The sequence below is a fragment of the Canis lupus genome, chromosome 30 (genome assembly GCF_011100685.1).
Source record: "Canis lupus familiaris isolate Mischka breed German Shepherd chromosome 30, alternate assembly UU_Cfam_GSD_1.0, whole genome shotgun sequence".
In the NCBI taxonomy this organism is placed as follows: domain Eukaryota; kingdom Metazoa; phylum Chordata; class Mammalia; order Carnivora; family Canidae; genus Canis; species Canis lupus.
In genome coordinates this window covers 22,709,861-22,729,501 of record NC_049251.1, presented here as the reverse complement: position 1 = coordinate 22,729,501, position 19,641 = coordinate 22,709,861, and the positions used below count along the sequence as shown (strand labels likewise).

The following is a 19,641-nucleotide window of genomic DNA, read 5'->3' as shown; positions in this document are numbered from 1 at the left end:
TTAGTATTTCATCATCAGTTCTTTATTTTAGAGACATGATACTCTAAAAAGAATAAACAAATATTCAGGTTAAAAAAGTTCAGAGTAAAATCAGACAGTATAATCTTTTATTGTTCTAAAGTAGTTTATTAAGCAAGTGGAGAAGTTTGCTATTAAAGTGGAAACCTGAATGTGAAACATAATAGTTTCTAAACAGAGTAATTAAAAGCTTTTGCTTCTCCTTTTCATTCCTGCTTTTAAAAACAGAGATACAAAATCCATACATGTGTATTTAAGACAACATCATCTTCCCCAGTACACAACATATTCACTTGGTATACACTACTGCCTAAATTGAGAGTGGAAACAGAAACTTAGAGATATCTACATACACAGGGCATTAAGCTAATTTTTCAAATACAGTAAATCATCAAGAAAATAGTGGTAACCTAAATAAAATGTTCTTATAGTCCAGTTGTGTGCTATGGCAAGGTCTTTTGTTAGCCCCAAATATCATTTTTTTTGAAGTTGGCCTTACCCCAAATGAACTACAACTGGTTGATGAAAACTGTCGTTTTATCACAATTACAAATGATCTTTTATAAGTCTTTTTTCTCTTCCTCAAAAATATTTTTTGAAAAAATTCTAATTTAATCTATGCAACAGCTGCAGCACAATTTTTTTTCTTAAGAATCATATTACAGGAAAAAAGGCATATAGATGGATCAAGTGCTGCTCTAGTGAATGCAGTTGTTTAATCTTTGCCTTTTTTTTTTTTAAAGGAATATGTCAAGGGTTAATCCTGTGACTCAGTCTGACAAAACGAGTCAGCTGGAGACAGGGACACTTTTTAAACCTGATTTCAGACAGACGTGCAGTCTGTACAGGAGCTCTGAACTGTTCTGCACTTTTTATCCTGAATGGTTTCCACCAACAATTCTACTTAATCACTTATGTGTTATTCTAAGATGATGTGATCTGACTTAATATTCATGCTATCTTATCTAATAGTCTAAACAATCACCAAATTTTATAACAAAATGGGTGTTACTGTACACACTGGCAGCGTGATTAATGAAAATGTCACAGAACCCTGAAAAAAATATGACTTAGAGTCATACATCTTTTATTATAGCAAGCTGATGATTCCTGGTTTGAGGATTATTGCATTTCACTAATTTTCAAATACAGTTCCCCTTCCTTCAATGGTTCATGATGTGATGTTTATGGTCATTCCAACGGTCATCAAGCACAGACCTAAACTAGGTAAGACAAAGCTACAATGTATTTTGGCCTAAGCAGTTTTACTTCTTTACTAAAAATTCAGGAAAAGAGGTTTTTGAAAAGTCTACTAGAGAGGGACTTTCTGGCAACTTCTGTTTAAATGCCAAACCTCCATAAAAATTTTTTTTCCTTATTTTTCTATTGGTTGGGACACAGACATATCTTCTTCCTTGGAGAGCCATGCAACATTTCATGGAATTACCTATTGCAATATTTTATTTTAATCTATTTTGTTAGCTCTTCTTTATCCCTATTTGGATTACTATAAATCTCATACCTGTTTTATGAACTATTCTTAAGCAAGAATGTTTCAAGAATGATCTAAAATTCTAAAAAGCATTCAAAAGAAAAATTTAATTGAACTGAATTACACATCTTGAATTAATTAGTTAAATAAAGGCCAGTTAATGGTTAATCTTCTAGTACATTTTTCTAAAACAAGGAGGCAACATTCTGGTGTCCCAAAAGGCCAGAAGATCTGGCTAGAAAAGTAAATCTAAAACCCGTTAGAAGATTCCTTATGAAAAGTTTCAACATTATTTCTAAGTGAATCAATTCTTGGAAAATAAGACTTTCAGAGTGATAAATGAAGCCAAACAAAGTTCACATGTGAATAATTCCACAAATGAGCTATGTTTGCCTAAGCATGAAACTCAGTAAATAACTAATAAAATTACTGGATGCAAAGGAGGTGGGAGTGAGGACAGGTTTAAGAGGAATAGTAAGTGATAGAATCTAGAAGTGGGCAGATTCAAAGCAAAAGACTCTTCCCCAATGCCTCCTCTTCCTTATTTAGCTTGTGGAGAAATGACTTGTGAATGAATGTGGTCTCCTAAATGTGTAATATTTTAGTCTAGCTAACATCAGGTAACATAATACCAGGTTTTATAGGTGAACATTATATTATAGATTTTTCTAGTATATGCTGCTTTGTTACTAAAGTCATTCCTAAGTGTTGAAGCTGTTTCTGGTCTTTTTCTAAATACTGTGTTTTCACTGTATGAAAATCTTTTTTTTTTTTTTTTTTTTTACTGTATGAAAATCTTAAAAATTAAAGACTCTGTGTTTTTTACTCAGGTGATACCCTGAAAAAAATGGTTCCAATTATGCCTTAATTTTGAGTACCTAAATCTTAGCCCAACCAAAGAATCAGATTTATAGTGTATGATACTGTAGATTGGTCTGAATACTGGTATACAGTTTACTTGGATATTGGTTGGATATGAGGAACATCAACACACATATAAACATACATTTTTCAAAAAAAAAAAAAACTTTTCAGAGCAGAGTAAAAACAATGTCGAAGTTCGCAAATCATATTACCTGGTTCAGACACAGAACATCAGATTTTTTATTACTTCTTTACAAAAATCTCAAGCCTAATTTGAATTTACAAATGCTTAATGATTAACAAAATAGAAAACACCTATCTGTATAGCCAATGGGAAGAATCAGCTCTATAAACTACATTTACAGGGCAAAAGAACACTTGTTTAGCTTCCCTTTTAACAACCACATGTGTATAATGAGGATGTGTAAAAACAATCATAACTCCTGGAGGAGAAAGCAAATAAATCTCTTTTTGGGGTAAATAAATAGTATCCTCCTGATATTAATACAAACAGAGCTGATGGATCACACAAAGCCTCTCAAAGGCTATCATTAGACACCCTTCAAATGAGATAGAACTGTAATTACAGAGAATATGTAAAACCTGAAGCAAATTGCATGTTTCTTTTGATCACAAACTCACTATGACAAAGCAGTTTTCTTTGAAAAACTAAAGGATGGGGTCCTCCCTCCCTAGTAATTCCTACATCTCTTGGCTGTCCATTTCTTTCCCCACATGAATTGCAGTTTGTCACTTCTCATTTGCTACTTGAAATAACATGGTAAGAGAATCATTAACTATGTTGCAACTTGATAATTTTCCTGCAGATGGCTCTATAATCACAGGACTGCCTAATGGTGTGTGTGTGCAAGTAAAAGAAAATGATGAGGACACTCAGGTTTTTAAATTCCTCAATAAATCAGCACTTCTGAAGAGCTTTCAAGACAAAGTTTTTTGACTATTGACTTATTAGGCAACCGAACAACAAAACTGCAAGCAAACAAAACTATTATTTAAAATCATCTATAAAAAAATAATAATAAAATAAAATCATCTATAAAAAATAAAAAAATAAAAATAAAATCATCTATAGAAGGTAAACAATTTGGTCTTGGGTTAAGTTAGCTCTCACTTAGAGAAAGCGCCACCTGATTTTTTTTTTTTTTTGTTTCTTTCTTCTGCAGTTTTTTTTCTTCTAACTGGAAAGCACTAGATCCCTTTAATTTATGAGAAATGGAACAGCAACAAGATACTATGTTCTATTTTATTTTTAAAGAGACCAAAAGTAACACCTGCATTTTAACCCACAGCCATTTCAAGAATCTGCAGTCTAAAGCTCTAAGGAATTTATATATTAAGCTATTTCTGGTCCCAATCTATGTTTTGTGTTTCAGTAAAAATTCTTGTTCATGGCAGTAATTTTTAAGTACTTCATATCGATAATTAATTAAATGTTTAGAGTCTACAAAATCATCCTGCTTCATATTGTAATCAAGCAACAAAACAATTAATAGCTGTAGTCACTGCAAGAAGTCACCCAAGATCCTGAATTTATGGAAAATCCAATTTTAAAAAAGAATGGTTTCTTACTATTAAATTGTGACCACTCTGAACAAAAGTCAAATGATACCTCATTTTGAAAACACAAGTGAAAAGGGTATAATAAACAGGGGAGGAAATAAAAGATGGTGTCAGTCCAACACAAAGCAAAAACAAAAGTGAACTTGGACTAATATTTACTCACTATCCTTCACTGTGAAAGGCCATAATGCCACCCCCTACAACAAGTATCCTTATCAGTCAGACTGGGAAAGACACAAAAGTTTGAAAGAAGAAACCTGTTACTTGTTCTATGTACTGTGAAAACTATTAAAAAGAAACCTCACTGAAGTGGACTGAGGATGTTAGAAGGGGAGGCTGAAAGAGGAGCTCTATCAGTCAATGTCAAATTATAGGAAGGTTGTCAATTATAGATCCCTAACAGAAGAATCCTCAACTGGAAAAAAATAATCAATTACAGGGCCCAAGGGGGAAAGATGTATATTGCATTTCCTACAAGAAACTGACTACCCCCACAGCTCATCAATGAGAAACATTTTCACCTTGAACTCTTGGTTTTCTCTAAGGGGTTTTGCTTCAAAACAACCTTCCAAACTTTCTTTTTCTCCCTAAAATAATATTCCTCTCCTTTGTTTGACTTGCCTATTGGTTTTGCCATAGCTTGTTTGTCCTGAATTGCAATTCTCTGTTATTCCCAAATAAACTCATTTTTGTGGCAAAATAATGTTTATTATTAAGGTCAACACTATATCACAAATACATATAATATGGCAGAAATATTCTCCCTAGGACTCATTAGTACTCTGTAATGTGAGATAGGCTGCTCAGGTTCCAAACACTGTGGAGTCACACCATATAATGAAAAAGAGCACTGGACTAGGAGTCCAGAGACAGGGATTCAGGTTTTAGCTCTCTTAGAAGGTATACGAGCTTAGGGTAGGACATTGCATTTCCCTGAGTCCAAGTTTCCATTTCTGCAAAGTGCAGGCATTAAATTAGGCCAAAGATTTCCTAGTCATTTCACCACCAATAAAACCTTTTATTATCCACTCCCCCCCCAAACAAGGAATTCCTCTTTTGAAAGATTTGTCTCTCAAATTTTTATTAAATTATAACAAATACTTTTCCCCTGTTAAAAAAAAAAAAGCCATATAACTTTCATTCAGAACTTCTGATTAATAGGGAAATGAAACTTTGCCATGCTGAGCTGAAATCATTCTAGTCAAAGAAATTTGGTATTTTAGAGACCATGGATAATTTTATTCCACTAGACTACACAATTTGTTAGGTGTCTTTTGAAATATTTCACATCTTCTTGTGTCACTATTTTTGAAGACCCTGTGTGACTCAATGCCATAGATGAGACCCACTGTCCACACCAATTTAGATTATATTTTTATAATTGTATCTGCGAGTGGCATAATTAAGAGCTTAAAAGCCTTACATGAAATGAAAGGTTGATCCAAAAGGGAATCTAAAAACTTAATCACAACTTCTCAGTTCCAAGCTGAATCTAAATGCTTTATATTCTAGTAGCATTTATACTAGCAAATGAAGTATCTTTATAAAGAGCTAGTAACATATTTCTATTATCTAGTAATATTTTCATTTAAAACATCTTTTGGGGTGCCTGGGTGGCACAGTCATTTAAACGTCCAACTCTTGGTTTCAGCTCAGGTCATAATCTAGGGTCGTGAGACTGAGCCCTGCATTGGACTCCATGCTGGGCATGGAGTCTGCTTGAGATTCTCCCTCTCCCACTCCGCTTGTGTTCCCTCTTTCTCTAGAACAAATAAATCTTAAAAAGAAAATATAAAACATCTTTTTAAAAAGCTATGTAATGTCTAGAACAAAATGTTAAAAAAAAATGAGAAGGGTTAACATCTTATCAATAGGTAACAACTCTTATCTAATATTGTCATTGTTCAAATAGCTCAGTATCAGTTTTTTTTTTTTTTAAAGATTTCATTTTTAAGTAACCTCTACACCCAACATGGGGCTGGAACTCACAACCCTGAGATCAAGAGTGTACACTTCACCAACTGAGCCAGCCAGGAGCCCCACAATTTTGATTTCTCAGTAATGTACAATTTGATTTACATGCCAGATATTTTATGTTTGACATAGTATCAATCTGAAAATAAAAGATTTTTGGCCATGTCCTTCAAATAAACATGTAGACCACCTCTTTACAAAGATCGCTTTGTTATAATTTTAGCAGGCAACAAAAAGTTAAGGAGTTAATGGGGAGCCCATCGTAATTAAGTAGGCTGTGGCTCCTGCTCTTCTATTCTGTAATAAAGAATTTTGGGCCTGTGATTTGCTTCTTTGTGCCATTTGGCTGGAGAACTTAGTAGATCAATAAAATAAGATTGTTATGTAGATTATAGGTTTTTAAAAAATTTTTTTAAAGACTTTATTTATTCATGAGAGACACACAGATAGAGGCAGAAACAGAGCCAGAGGGAGATGCAGGCTCCCTGCGAAGAGCCCGATGTGGGATTCGATCCCGGGATTCCGGGATCATACCCTGAGCTAAAGGCAGACGCTCAATTGCTGAGCCACCCAGGCGTCCCTGTTATGTGGATTATAAACAAAGGTATATTCTATCACGAACACGTAGGCTGGAAAGTTTGCCAGATAGAACAGGAAAGTAAAGAGTGAAAAGCAAGTAGCAATACCATAGTACCTTTATAGGTGTGTGATCTTGAGAACTCATGTTTGCCCTAACATTATTTCATATTGAAATAATTTATATATAAAATGTTCAAACTATTATTGCTGTTAAAATTGGAATAATTTGAATAGGGACACCTGAGTGGCTCAGTGGTTGAGTGTCTGCCTTTGGCTTAGGGCATAATCCCGGGTTCTGGGATCAAGTCCTGCATTGGGCTCCCCACGGGGAACCTGCTTCTCCCTCTGCCTATGTCTCTGCCTCTCTCTCTGTGTCTCTCATGAATAAATAAATTTTTTTAAAAAAAGAAATAGCTCTTGAATATAAGAACACAACTATCAAATGCTGAGACCTCACATGGAAAACCAAATGCGGATCTTTCTAACTCTAATATATCTAACAGAGGGAAAGACTAAGTCTATATAAATGGAAAAATTTCAGTGATCTTTTCTTTTCCTCCCTGAAAAACTTTTTACAAAGTTTAAGCATTTTTGAAAAAGATTTATTTATTTATTTATTCATGAGAGACAGAGAGAGAGAGAGAGAGAGAGAGAGGCAGAGACACAGGCAGAGGGAGAAGCGGGCTCCATGCAGGGAGCCCGACATGGGTCTCGATCCTGGGTCTCCAGGATCATGCCCTGGGCTGAAGGCAGGTGCAAAACCGCTGAGCCACCAGGGCTGCCCCAAGTTTAAGCATGTTAAACACTTATAATATAGATGGATAAAATATATCTAATTCATCTCGAAGGATCTGTTAGTTTCAGATTACCCAGTATGTTGTTTATGCCTTCTGAGACTACTCTCAGCTGAGCATGGTCCAGGATGAAAGAAGAGCCATGGCTATACTGAAAATCATTTGGGTTTGTTCATTTATTCAACAAACATCTATTATGCAACTAGGTACTACCAATAAACCAATAAACAACGTAAAGAAAACCCCTGACTTATCAGGTTTCTCCTGGGTGAAACAGATGAACAAATTCTAGTATATCAGAGAATAATAATAAGTGTTACAGAGAAAAATACAGCAGGTTAAAAAAGTGGGGGTGATGGGGACATGTTGCTATTTTATGTAGGATGGTCAGGAAAGATCCCCAGTGATAAGTGATATATGATCAAAGAAAAAAGTATGTGAGAAGACCAACTACATGGATACGAAGTCAAGTGTGCTCTGGCAGAGAAAAGAGTACATGCAAAGGTCCCATGGCAGGCCTGATATCTTAAAGAGCTGTAAGAGGGTATGGGTAGATGGGTAAATTAGTGGAATATGGTATCTGGGAGGCAGTAGGGGTCAGATCAGAAGGGTCTTGAAAGCCATTTTAAGGACTTTGGTTTAATAGTGGTAATAAATACTACTGGAGTATCTTGAAAAGAATAGCATTTGACTTAGATTTTAAAAGGATTTCCCTGTGTTAAAAAAAATGACTGAAGGAAAACTGGAAGACTAGTAGGGAAGATGTTGCCATAATCCAGGAAAGAAATAAAGATCGCTTGGACAATGATGGCAGCAACAGGTGATGACAAATGGTCTAATTTTTATTTTTAAGATTTTATTTATTTATTCATGAGAGACACACACACACACACAGAGGCAGAGACACAGGCAGAGGGAGAGAAACAGGCTCCATGCAGGGAGCCTGACACAGGACTCGATCCCAGGTCTCCAGGATTACACCCCGGGCCAAAGGTGGCACCAAACCGCTGGGCCACCGGGGCTGCCCAATTTAGCTTCTTATACAAAGAAAAGAAGTTAATATATTTTTGATGATTTGGAATAGCTGGAGTAGGAGGAAGCTGAAAAATACAGCTTGGAGCAGGAAGTCATTAACAGATGATCTTCCCTATTATCGATGACATAAAATAATGGCTTTACAGTATTTATTTTTACCCTCTTAATTTAATTCAAAAAGCATTTCCTGGATATGCCCAGAGGGCAACAATTACTCAATAGAAAAAAATTTCAAAATTACTTCTTTCAAAAAAAAAAAATTACTTCTTTCCAAAGGTCAATGTTTTGACTATAAGCATCATGAAGACAGGGTACAAGGGGCCATGCTTTACTCATACTTAAATCCATAAAGCCTAAAATAATTCTTCACTCATTTTAAGCATTTAATATAAATTTAGTGACTTTAAGAAAATGGATTCATATTCCACTCACTGGAGATATATTAAATGGAACCCACTCTAGTGTCAAAAAGTTTCTTTCTTTTTTTTTATTAAAGATTTTACTTGGGGGATCCCTGGATGGCTCAGCTGAGTTTTAAAATATATAAATATCTTTGGTGATGTAAAAAAGAAATAATATCATTATATAATTTAAAAAATTATGAAGCACAAGTCAGAAAAGTTAAGAGCTTTATTACTTTTTAATTATTATTAATACTAGCCATCATAAAGCTAAAAAGGGAACTAAATAAGCCATAAATATTCACTTAATTTTACAAAAATTAATATTGAAAAAATGATTTTTCTAGTCATGGAAGATTCTCTTAAGTTTCAAATGAAGCTTTTATGTTTAGAGAGTGCTCATGTTTCAACAGAATTTGTTTCACAATCACATTTGGGTTGGAATTCCTTCCCAAGCTGTTAGGAACAACTTTTTAGCTTTGCATTCTATGAGAAAGTTGGAGCAGGATAAAAGATGACGACTGAGTATGCACATATGTAAGTTTAAGTAAAAAATTATAGTATGGCTGTTTATATAAAAATCAAATTATTTAAGTACTTTACACCCAATTGTTTCAAATAATCATTTACTAATATGTATATATTCATAGCCTTACTTTTGATATAATACATTCTCCGGTATACTATCACCTAATGTGACATTTAAATCTAGAAGAAAAAAATCTAGAAAAATTATGACCCCATACCACCCACTTTATAACACTGAGGCTTTTCCACTATCACAGAGTAAGATAAATTATAGTCCTGGAAAGTTTCTGTTAATACACTAAACTCTATCCCAGTGCCCTAGAGTCTAAAGGAAATGAAGAGACTAATGAATATCAGGTAATGAATCTAAAAAGTCCACAAAAAAACAGGGAACAGGCCCCCAAAATATTTAATTTTATTTAATTTTGTTTCACTTTGGGTCTTTTTCACAGGAACTACATTGTGGGGAGTAAGAATGCAGCTGCTTAAACATATAACTTGCTTAAGTTAAGTCTAACACAGAGGTTGGCAAATTATGGCTGTAAGGCAAATGTGGCCCACCACTTGATTTTACAAATAAAATTTTACTGGAACACAGCCATGTCCATTCATTTAAGTATCATCTGTGGATTCTTTCATGCTCTAGTAGCAGAGTTGAACAGTTGTTATAGAGATTATCTGGCCCACAAAGCCAAACATATCTACTGTATAACCCTTTACACAAAAAATTTGCTGACTCCTGGTCAAGCACATTGAGGAAGAGTAGAAATATAGGCTATTCACAAAAAGGTATGCAGGTTTTAGCAAATTTTCCAAAAACATAATTTCTAGAACCAAATTATTTTTGCACCACCAGTAAAATGTTGGCATATTATAGATATGTTGAGTTATGTATTAAAATAACTATAGATGGATGTTCTTGGGTAGCTCAATAGGTTAAGTGTCGGGACTCTTGATTTAAGCTCAAGTCATGATCTCAGGGTTCTCAGATCAAGCCTTGCATTGGGCTCTGTGCTCAGGACAGAGGCTGGTTGTCCCTCTCCTTCTGCTCCTCCACACTCCCCTCAAATAAATAAAATCTTAAAATAAAAATAATTACAGATGATAAAAGACCAAAACTTTAAATGGTCAACACATTAAGATTTGTTTAAAATCTATTAAAAAAATAAAACATGGGAGAAATTAAAAGCTATCTTTGGACTAACAGTGTTTAAAATGCATAAAAGTCTAACTGGATTTATCTATTTAGCATACATTATAGTCCTTGAAATTAGGTACAATAAAAGTACAATACATGATTTTTCAAAGTAAAATCACTACTAGTTAAAGCAAAGGGAGTGGGCAGCCCTGGTGGCTCAGTGGTTTAGTGTCACCTACAGCCCAGGGCCTGATCCTGGAGACCCGGGATCGAATCTCATGTCGGGCTCCCTGCATGGAGCCTGCTTCTCCGTCTACCTATGTCTCTGCCTCTCTCTCTCTCTCTTCTCTCTGTGTATTCTCATGAATAAATAAATAAAATCTTTAAAAAAAAAAACAAAAAACAAAGGGAGTATCAGAGATGGCAAATTTCATGTCAGCATATTACTTAGGATGTAACTGCCTTACCTAACTTAGAATGAAATCCAGAGCCCCAAACATCTCCACTGATAACATTTGGAATTCTTTTTTATTTTTATTTTTATTTTTATTTTATTTTATTTTTTTTTTAAAGATTTTATTCATTTATTCATGAGAGACACAGAGAGAGAGAGAGGCAGAGACACAGGCAGAGGGAGAAGCAGGCTCCATGCAGAGAGCCTGATGTGGGACTCGATCCCAGGACTCCAGGATCACACTCTGGGCCAAAGGCAGGCGCTAAACCGCTGCGCCACCCAGGGATCCACATTTGGAATTCTTAATTTATTCCTTCTTTCCTACACTTGCAAAAATAATCTTCAATTGTATTTGATTAAAATAACAACAAAAACCCTTTCATGGGCAGCCCCGGTGGCTCAGCAGTTTAGCGCTGCCTATAGCCCAGGGCGTGATCCTGGAGACCCGGGACTCCCATGTCAGGCTCCCTGCATGGAGCCTGCTTCTCCCTCTGCCTGTGTCTCTGCCTCTCTCTCTCTCCTCTCTGTGTATTCTCATGAATAAATAAATAAAATCTAAAAAAAACAAAAACAAAAAAAAAACCCTTTCATGATTCTATTGATGCTGAACACCCTGACAGTGGGCTTAAACTCTGAAAGCATTCACAAAATTCAATTACCACACATCCTTTAAAAACTATACAAGTTACACACACAAACACACATTGGGTCTTATTCTGCATCTGGTTTGTGAAGTCTTAAAGCTCTGAAATACCAGCAACTGAAGAGTTCAATAAACCTTAAAAGCCAGCTCTGAAAATCAGACATTCTTTCTTTTTTAAAAAATGAGAGGTCAGAAAACAAATATCACTGTGGTTGTACAATCACATCTGGATACACAGGGCTCACTCACTGGTTACTTATCCTTCTACATTTTGACTTAAAGTAAGATCAAAGGCATTACTGGCTCATCACAAAAATGAACATTTTAGGACTATGGATTGAAAGCCTATTATCTATACTGATACAATTCTGATACTGTTCAGAACAGTGGATGCTGTCAGCATAAACAGAAGCTATTTCTTAATGTATGAAAAAAATCTTCCATTCAATGACCAAACTGCATGTAAGTTTGGAAGGGATTATAGAACCTTCTCTTTATATACTAAGATTTTTCCTGCTAGTTTGACCTATAAAGTCCGAGAAAGAATTAGCCACTTTGGAAATTTTATATGACAGTGGCCTTCAAATAGAGACAGCTTATCTAACTGTCAGAAATAAGAAACTCTCTGGTACCTACAGTTACTCTGTGCCCTCTATGGTTGTCTGCCAAAGGAGCTAGGCTAATACCTATTCCAACTCATGTTCAAGAACTGGAGGGTTCACTCATAAAGTTCAGCTGAAGCTGGTGCTGTGTGTAACTACTGTTTAGTCCAGAAGCACTAGGATTCTTGCTAGTCTTGAAGGCCTCAGCTAATTGTCTATAATCACTCTGTTAGCTTTCAAGTGACTTGCATAAGACACTCCCTTTGAGAGTATTCTACTTGCTGCTCATCTTGCTTGCTATTTTTGTGGATAAACTGGATAACAAGTCTCTCTATAGTTCTAACCCTTTACCTTTTTCTTACTGGCTTAGATCGCCAGTAATCTTTTGAATGGTAGTTTTCCAAGTCAAAATTCACACTAATTTTTAAAAATTTTAAAAAGCCATTCCTAACAATATAAAATACCATAAGAATTTTGGGAGAAAAAAGGCATCATTTCCTAAACTCGATAGCCAATTACCAAACGAAAGGCTACGGAACTCTGCCTATCTGCAGCAACGCAAGATAAAGTGGATTCTAAGCTGCTTTGACTCAACTCAGAAGCCAAGTTCCATGGGTAAGAGCTAACTAAAAAAATTTCTTCTTGATGCTTGGCCTGGTAAAATACACTTTGAGAGTTTAACTAAAAAGCAAAGATTATGTGATAAAGTGTAATAGCTTTTGTGGGGAAAATATATACAAAGGACAAAGCATAGCATAGCATTTAAGAAACATTGTGTCATCAGCCTATGTATGGAACTACAAGCCAGTTACATTCAAAACATAATGAATACATGCCACATTAAAAAAGATGTTAAAATGTGATGTTTAAAAGATTTCTGCAAGTGCTACTGAAGAAGAACGAAATGAGGAAGAATTTAAGTCTAAAAAAGGCATTCTAGATTTTGTCTATGTGTTTACTTTCTGGTGATAAAAATTTTGAAAAAAAAAAGAAAAAAACATAAAAAATTTTGAATGTGTCTTGCTTCTTATTTCAGAATTCAACATTTTCTGCAGCATATAAAAAATCTATGAAAATACACTAAATTAAGAGATAAAGAATAAAGAACAAAGAAACTTTTCATCTGAGAAATGCTTTGGAGGAACATAATCCTATTTAACCAATGATTAAAATACAGGGGAGGAAATGATAATTTCCTGGTAATTCAGAAAACAAAAATAAGTAGTATGTATTCTAGGGAGAATTTGATTCGAGGAATTTTCTCTCCTTTTCTGAAAATGAATGCTTTCTAAAGAACAGCTACAATTTACCACTCATGTGTCAAGCACATATATTACATATACAAGTCTAAGTAACATAAAAATTTTTTTCTTTCAGTCTAACATTTATCTTTCCTTACGTTTTCAAACTTTTGCTTGCTTTTCAGCAACATTTGGTAAAAATGAAATGCTTAAGTACTTTAAATTTCAGGTTACAGTGGTAGGAACTAGAAAAGATAACCTTTATCGAGTATCTATTATATGCTAGGCACACATTAGGCACAGGACACCTGCACACTAACATTTGAGACAGGCATTATTATCTCCTTTTACAAATAGAAACTTGGTGTTCAGAAAACTTAAAAGCAAGTTCTCAAAGGTTTTAAAATCAAAAGCAGCTAAGGTCAGATAAAATCCATCATCTGCTGGACTGGAAACAGAAAGTCTTTGCTTTTCTACATCATCCCTTCAGATAGTGATAGGTTCTTAAGAGAACAAAGCCAATTAAAAATAAATTTGATCAACAAAAACATAATTGACACAATAAACTATGGCTTAAATTTAATATACTAAACAGGATGTTTGATGAGTAAACCAAGATATATAACATGCTTTAACATTCAAAATAAACAAAATAAGCAGAAAACAGTCTTTGATATTAAATTAGGTTGTAATCTTGGCTGTATTATCGTAATATCTCTGAGTTTCAATTTCCTCATTTGTAAGAAGAGAATATTAGTTATCTTAAAGAAGGTGTTACAAAGATTAAAGATTAAGATAATACAGATCATGGTTAACCCGGATCCTCATACATGTAAGTCCTGCACCTCTAACAGAGTGACACTAAGGCTGTAAAGGATGCACAGTATACAGAACACAGTACAAATGCTTTTTCCCCCCAAAAAAAATTACTAGGAAAAACCTACAATTACCCCCACTTCCCATCCAGTGCTTCAAAATTTTCCTTAAACGTTGTATCTTAGTACAGATCTGATACAGACGAAAAACAACCGATGTACATACAAGAACAAAGACTAAAGTTGGGGCTGGAGAAGGGGAAAGGAAGCTCAGGAATCCTAAAAAAGGAGGAAAATATCCCAAAGTCTAAGTACCAGGCCTTCTTAAAGTCTCCCTGATAAGCCTTAACAATTGCAAATGCCTCCTATTATTAATCAGCCAGGATACTTTAGGACTTTATCCAGGGTAGACTGTTGTGACAATTTATACCCCCCCCCTTTTTTTTTTAAGATTTTGTTTATTTATTCATGAGAGAGAGAGAGAGAGAGAGAGAGAGAGAAGCAGAGACACAGGCAGAGGGAGAAGCAGGTTACATGCAGGGAGCCCGATGTTGCGGGACTTGATCCTGGGTCCCCAGGATCATGCCCTGGGCCAAAGGCAGCGCTAAACTGCTGAGCCATCCCAGCTGGGCTGCCCAGTTTATACCTTTTCATATCTGGACTGATTTTATATGTTTCCCAATCATCCTCTAGAGCGGGCAAGTGAGTCTTCTACAGAAAAAGTACAAAAGTTGTACTTGGCATAGGATCCAGTAATGCTGTACTTCTAAGCTGTGTCCTGATCATGTGTTTATTTTTTCACTTCTATGCCTCTACCTGTCTAGTCCATCCTCCCTCTTCTCTAACAGAAAAATTGCTACTCATCTTTCTGGACACAGCTCAAATATCAACTCCCGAGGCCATTAGTACTTCCAAGGTAAGGTTAGTTCTACTTCTGTTTCCAGAGTGCTTGGTATACACTTTTGCTCGCCTCACTGCAATACAATTAATTCACTGAATGCTTGTTTCTCATACTAGATGGTAAGTTCCCTGAAGGTAATGATAGTGTGTGTATATGTTAGAATTTTCTTTCTTTTTTTTGCTAAAAGATTTTATTTGTTTATTAGAGAGAGAGAGTGTGTGTGAGCGAGCAAATACCAGTAGGGGGAGCGGGAAAGGGAGAAGCAGGCTCTCCCATTCTCCCATGAGTAGAGAGCCAGATCAGGGCTCACTCCCAGGACCGGAGATCAAGACCTGAGCTGAAGGCAGATGCTTACCACTCAGACTGAACCACCCAGGCACCCCTATGTTAGAATTTTCAATGTCATTCTCATGTTGTTGCTACCGGCCTATTTTGTCTAATATTCCAACCTAACCTAGAAAAGTAAGTGGAAACGTTAATGTGCGTAAGGACACTTTTCTTTATCAGCAGGAAGAAAGCTATGCAACTATGCTTTCTGGTAATGTACTAGGCACATCAGGGTTTTTTTTTTTGGGGGGGAGGGGGGTATCAGTTTTAAAACTGTAAGTACTTAGCATTTTTAGATCTGAAAAGAACTTCAGACTTTCTACTTCAAACTTCCTAAGGGCTAACTGACAAGTACAGGGTCATACAATCAATCATTAAATGATCAGATCATTCTCTTAATCTTACTGACCATACTGCTTTAATGATGCCAACACACCCTTTACTGGGCCCTTCATCCACAGATAGGAATTACCATTCAGTTGTAACACAGAGGAATATAGGAGCTGACGTCTGTGCTTACAATAACTAAATTTATATTAAATTTATATTATCTCTAACCAGGGGTCTGTGGTCAAGTAAGTATATTATCAATGCTTTGCGTGTTAAGTAACCCTGCTTATTGTTTTTGTAGCAGTATGAGTAGTACAATATTCCCCTAGCTTTTCTACTGTTTCTTTAGTAAAGGTAACATGTATTTTACAGATGATTAAAGATATTTTAGACAAGCAGTAAACTGTGAAATCTGAGATATTACTGCCAAGTTTCTAGTTTTGTTTGGGAAGTGATATTCAAATGATGATGAAATAAAATATACACAAGTCCATATTCATTTTTATACATTTTCACAATTCATATTTTTAAAGGTCTATACATTACATAAATTTCAGTAAAAGCATTTCAGTAGGAAACTGTAAATTTAAATTCCCATATGCTTTATTTTATTATTATTATTTTTTTATGAAAGATTTTATTTATTTATTCATGAGAGACACAGAGAGAGAGAGGCAGAGACACAGGCAGAGGGAGAAGCAGGCTCCATGAAGGGAGCCCGACGCGGGACTCGATCCCAGGTCTCTAGGATCACGCCCTGGGCTGAAGGCAGACGCTAAACTGTTGAGCCCTCCCATTTGCTTTAGATGCTGAAAAGGTAAATACCATAAGTATCCTCAGAAGTTTATTATTTTGGTAATATTTATCAAAATATCTTTAAAAAAATTTATTCATGAGAAATACAGAGAGTCAGAGGCAGAGTCATAGGCAGAGGGAGAAGCAGGCTCCTCGCTGGGAGCCCAATGCTGCACTCAATCCCAGAACTCTGGGATTACATCCTGAGCCGAAGTAGACACTCAACCACTGAGCTGAGCTACCTAGGTGTCCCTCAAAGTATCATTTTTAAAGTTTTAAAAAAATTCCCTTTAAAAAATTTGAGATTTCAAAATCAACATAGCATTTAATCTAAAATATACTTTCAATCAATTAAAATGCATTTATTCTTTATATATCCTTAAAAACACTCAATATGTTTAAATACTATTTTCAGCATGGTTTCTAAGTAGTGTATGTTTGATGCTGATATTATAGAAAACAATGAATTCTATGTTTTTTTTTTTTTTAAGATTTTATTTATATATTCATGAGAGACACACAGAGAAAGGCAGAGACACAGAGGGAGGGAGAAGCAGGCTCCTTGCAGGGAGCCTGATGTGGGACTTGATCCCTGGCCCTGGAATCATTCCCTGAGCCGAAGGCAGATGCTCAACCACTAGCCACCCAGGCGTCCCTTCTATTCTGTTCTGCACAAATATCTAATAAATCCCAAGGAAGGTAGTTAGTAACACAATATGTAAGTAGGCTTGGCTTATAAAATTTCCTAATGGTTCTCAAAGAAATCAAAGTTCAGAATTCAGTGCATTTCCACTTCCCTGTGGCTTGTCCTAACACATGAGACGGTACAAAGAACTACCACCAAGTAGTGAATGCTGTTATGATTAGGACTGGAAGGAATACTGGTTACCTCCAGTGTGTATACTCTTTCCAGGCTGTTCTATTTTGCCTGTTTGTTTTAAACATGAAAAAACTACAAAACACCAAAAATAGATGGTTTCTTAAATCAGTGTCAGGCTAAGAATAAATGAGATGAATTTTTCATTTACAAATCTGATTTTTTTTCACCTGTGTAGTCCTGCTAAATATTAATATGCAATTTAATTTTTATTACTTTCATAGAATTATGGCAATAAATTATAAGAAAACTGCACAGTTACATGTTTTAGCAGTTCTGTCAGTTTTAAATATGATTTCTGTTAATCTAGCAGAAATCATCTGTTATAGTGTTGAACCACCTACCCCTGCACAGCACACAACTGTTAAAATGTAAATTGCCCAACTATTTTTAGCTGTTGTTGAAAAAAAATTCCTGTCTTCGGGAATAATGATTTGAGGCATTGTGTTCATTTTGTTTATCAAGCAGCTATTCAGCCTCTAGTGGCCCAAGTGCTTATGCAAGCAAAAGCTTTTAAGAATGCCTGCAGCTGCAATCCAACCTTCCAGGTAGGCTGCAGGTTCAGAGCACAGCTGCCCTAGGCTGCATAAAACTCCGATCCATCTGGAACTGAGTTTCAAAGAGGATTTCAAATTTGAGTTTTCATGTATCACACGGAAGAGAAGGCAGGGGAAGAACACAGGAAAGAAGGAAGGCAAACAACCAAAAAGATGGTATCTCTACTTCAGACTTAATAAAAAATAAAAAGCTCAGACCCATGCTGCTCCTTCTAGATTACTACTTGCCAAGCCGGATATTCCATTCAGTGTATACTTCGATGAGCTCTGACTCATCCAGCAGCACCTGCGCCCATGTGTTAAGTACTGCCAAATAAAAGCCCAACATCCATTTACACAACAAAGAGATGTACCCTACAAGGCATGGGGCCTCAATCCAAAAGCCCCACTTCCCGTTTGTTCTAAGCAAAGGGAAAGGGGAAAAAAATTTTTCCCTTTTCACACCGAGAGATTTTTAAAATGTAGGTGGATTTATGATGTAGGTTCATTTACAAATACTTTCACTCTTTAAAAGAATAAAGTATATTTAATAGCACAAACACCCCTACAGCATTAGATTATCATGGCCATTAATGATTGTTCACCAAACCTTTCCAACCTTCTTCATGAAAGCTCTTTATTCTCAAAGGATACATTTTTTGAGCAAAGGGGGATCAACAAACTAGTTGCTTGAAAGCTTTCCTGATGCTAGGCTGAAGTTAGGAAAGGCTTAATGAAGGCTTTAAAATCCACAAGGGCTTCACAATGAACATCTGACTCGGTGATTTATGCATATTAATAACTTCAGTCCTACTGAGGCAAGCTGAGCCGAACATGTCCTCCGAATCTTAATGTCTTTAGCTCCACTGGGATTATTACAAATGTAAATTTCTAAGATTCTCAGCTATTAATCTCTGTCTGTCCTCCTGTTCAGCAACATAATGACTAATTAAACATCAAAAGACCTGTACAGGAGATCTTCTTTGACAGCTACCGGCCTAGCCCTCTTCCCAAGAGGGGAATTCAAATGACAGGGACATGGAGTAACAGCATATGAGTAAGCTACAAATTACTGCAGAGATATCTAAAAACCTAACATTAAATGTAGATTTATCTCAATCAATGACTCCGCTGAACAGTGAACAGTTACTATGTGAAGTGTACGTGTGCCTGCTGACACCAATCAAATATATCCTTACAGCCAGCAAATACTGAATACTTGAAATCGGTTTGTTTACCACAAAGTCAAAAAAATGGGTACTTACTGAAGAAGGCAAACCAGGAGGCACCTTTCTGACTTTCTTTGCTTGCAAAGGATCTGCATATGGAAAATATATTTCATCAGCATTTATATTAGAAGAGGTCAGACTTCAAGTGAACAGGAAATAATTTTTCCTTTTAAAGCCTATCTTGTTTTCCAGTATTTAGGAATAAGCAAGGGCATATAGGGATGGGGGCTTCATCCTTCCTAATTGGTTCCTGGGCAAAACAGTTTTCCTAATGAAGTGATATATTCTGAAATACATACATGTAAGTTTAGGAAGAAGAAAGCAAATCAAGTAAAATAAAGTAACAAACCAATAAGCATGTGTGAAGAAAGGGAATTAACATTTCTTAAGTACCCATTAGGTGTGAGGCTCCATACCAGGAGCCTCCATCACATCATATAAATGTGATACTTTATATCACATTTCTCACTTTCAGTTGCAGAGGGGC

The 19,641-nt window shown here is 35.7% G+C and overlaps 1 protein-coding gene across 10 annotated transcripts in view; it reads right to left on the bottom strand.

Annotated features, from left to right (window-relative positions):
- Positions 1-19,641, bottom strand: part of TCF12 (transcription factor 12) — a 374,750-nt gene that overhangs the window by 61,717 nt on the left and 293,392 nt on the right. For all 10 annotated transcript variants that reach the window (XM_038580520.1, XM_038580518.1, XM_038580521.1 and 7 more), the window contains one exon: positions 19,191-19,243. In XM_038580520.1, the coding sequence (XP_038436448.1) occupies positions 19,191-19,243 (53 nt within the window). The remainder of the gene's footprint in view (positions 1-19,190; positions 19,244-19,641) is intronic.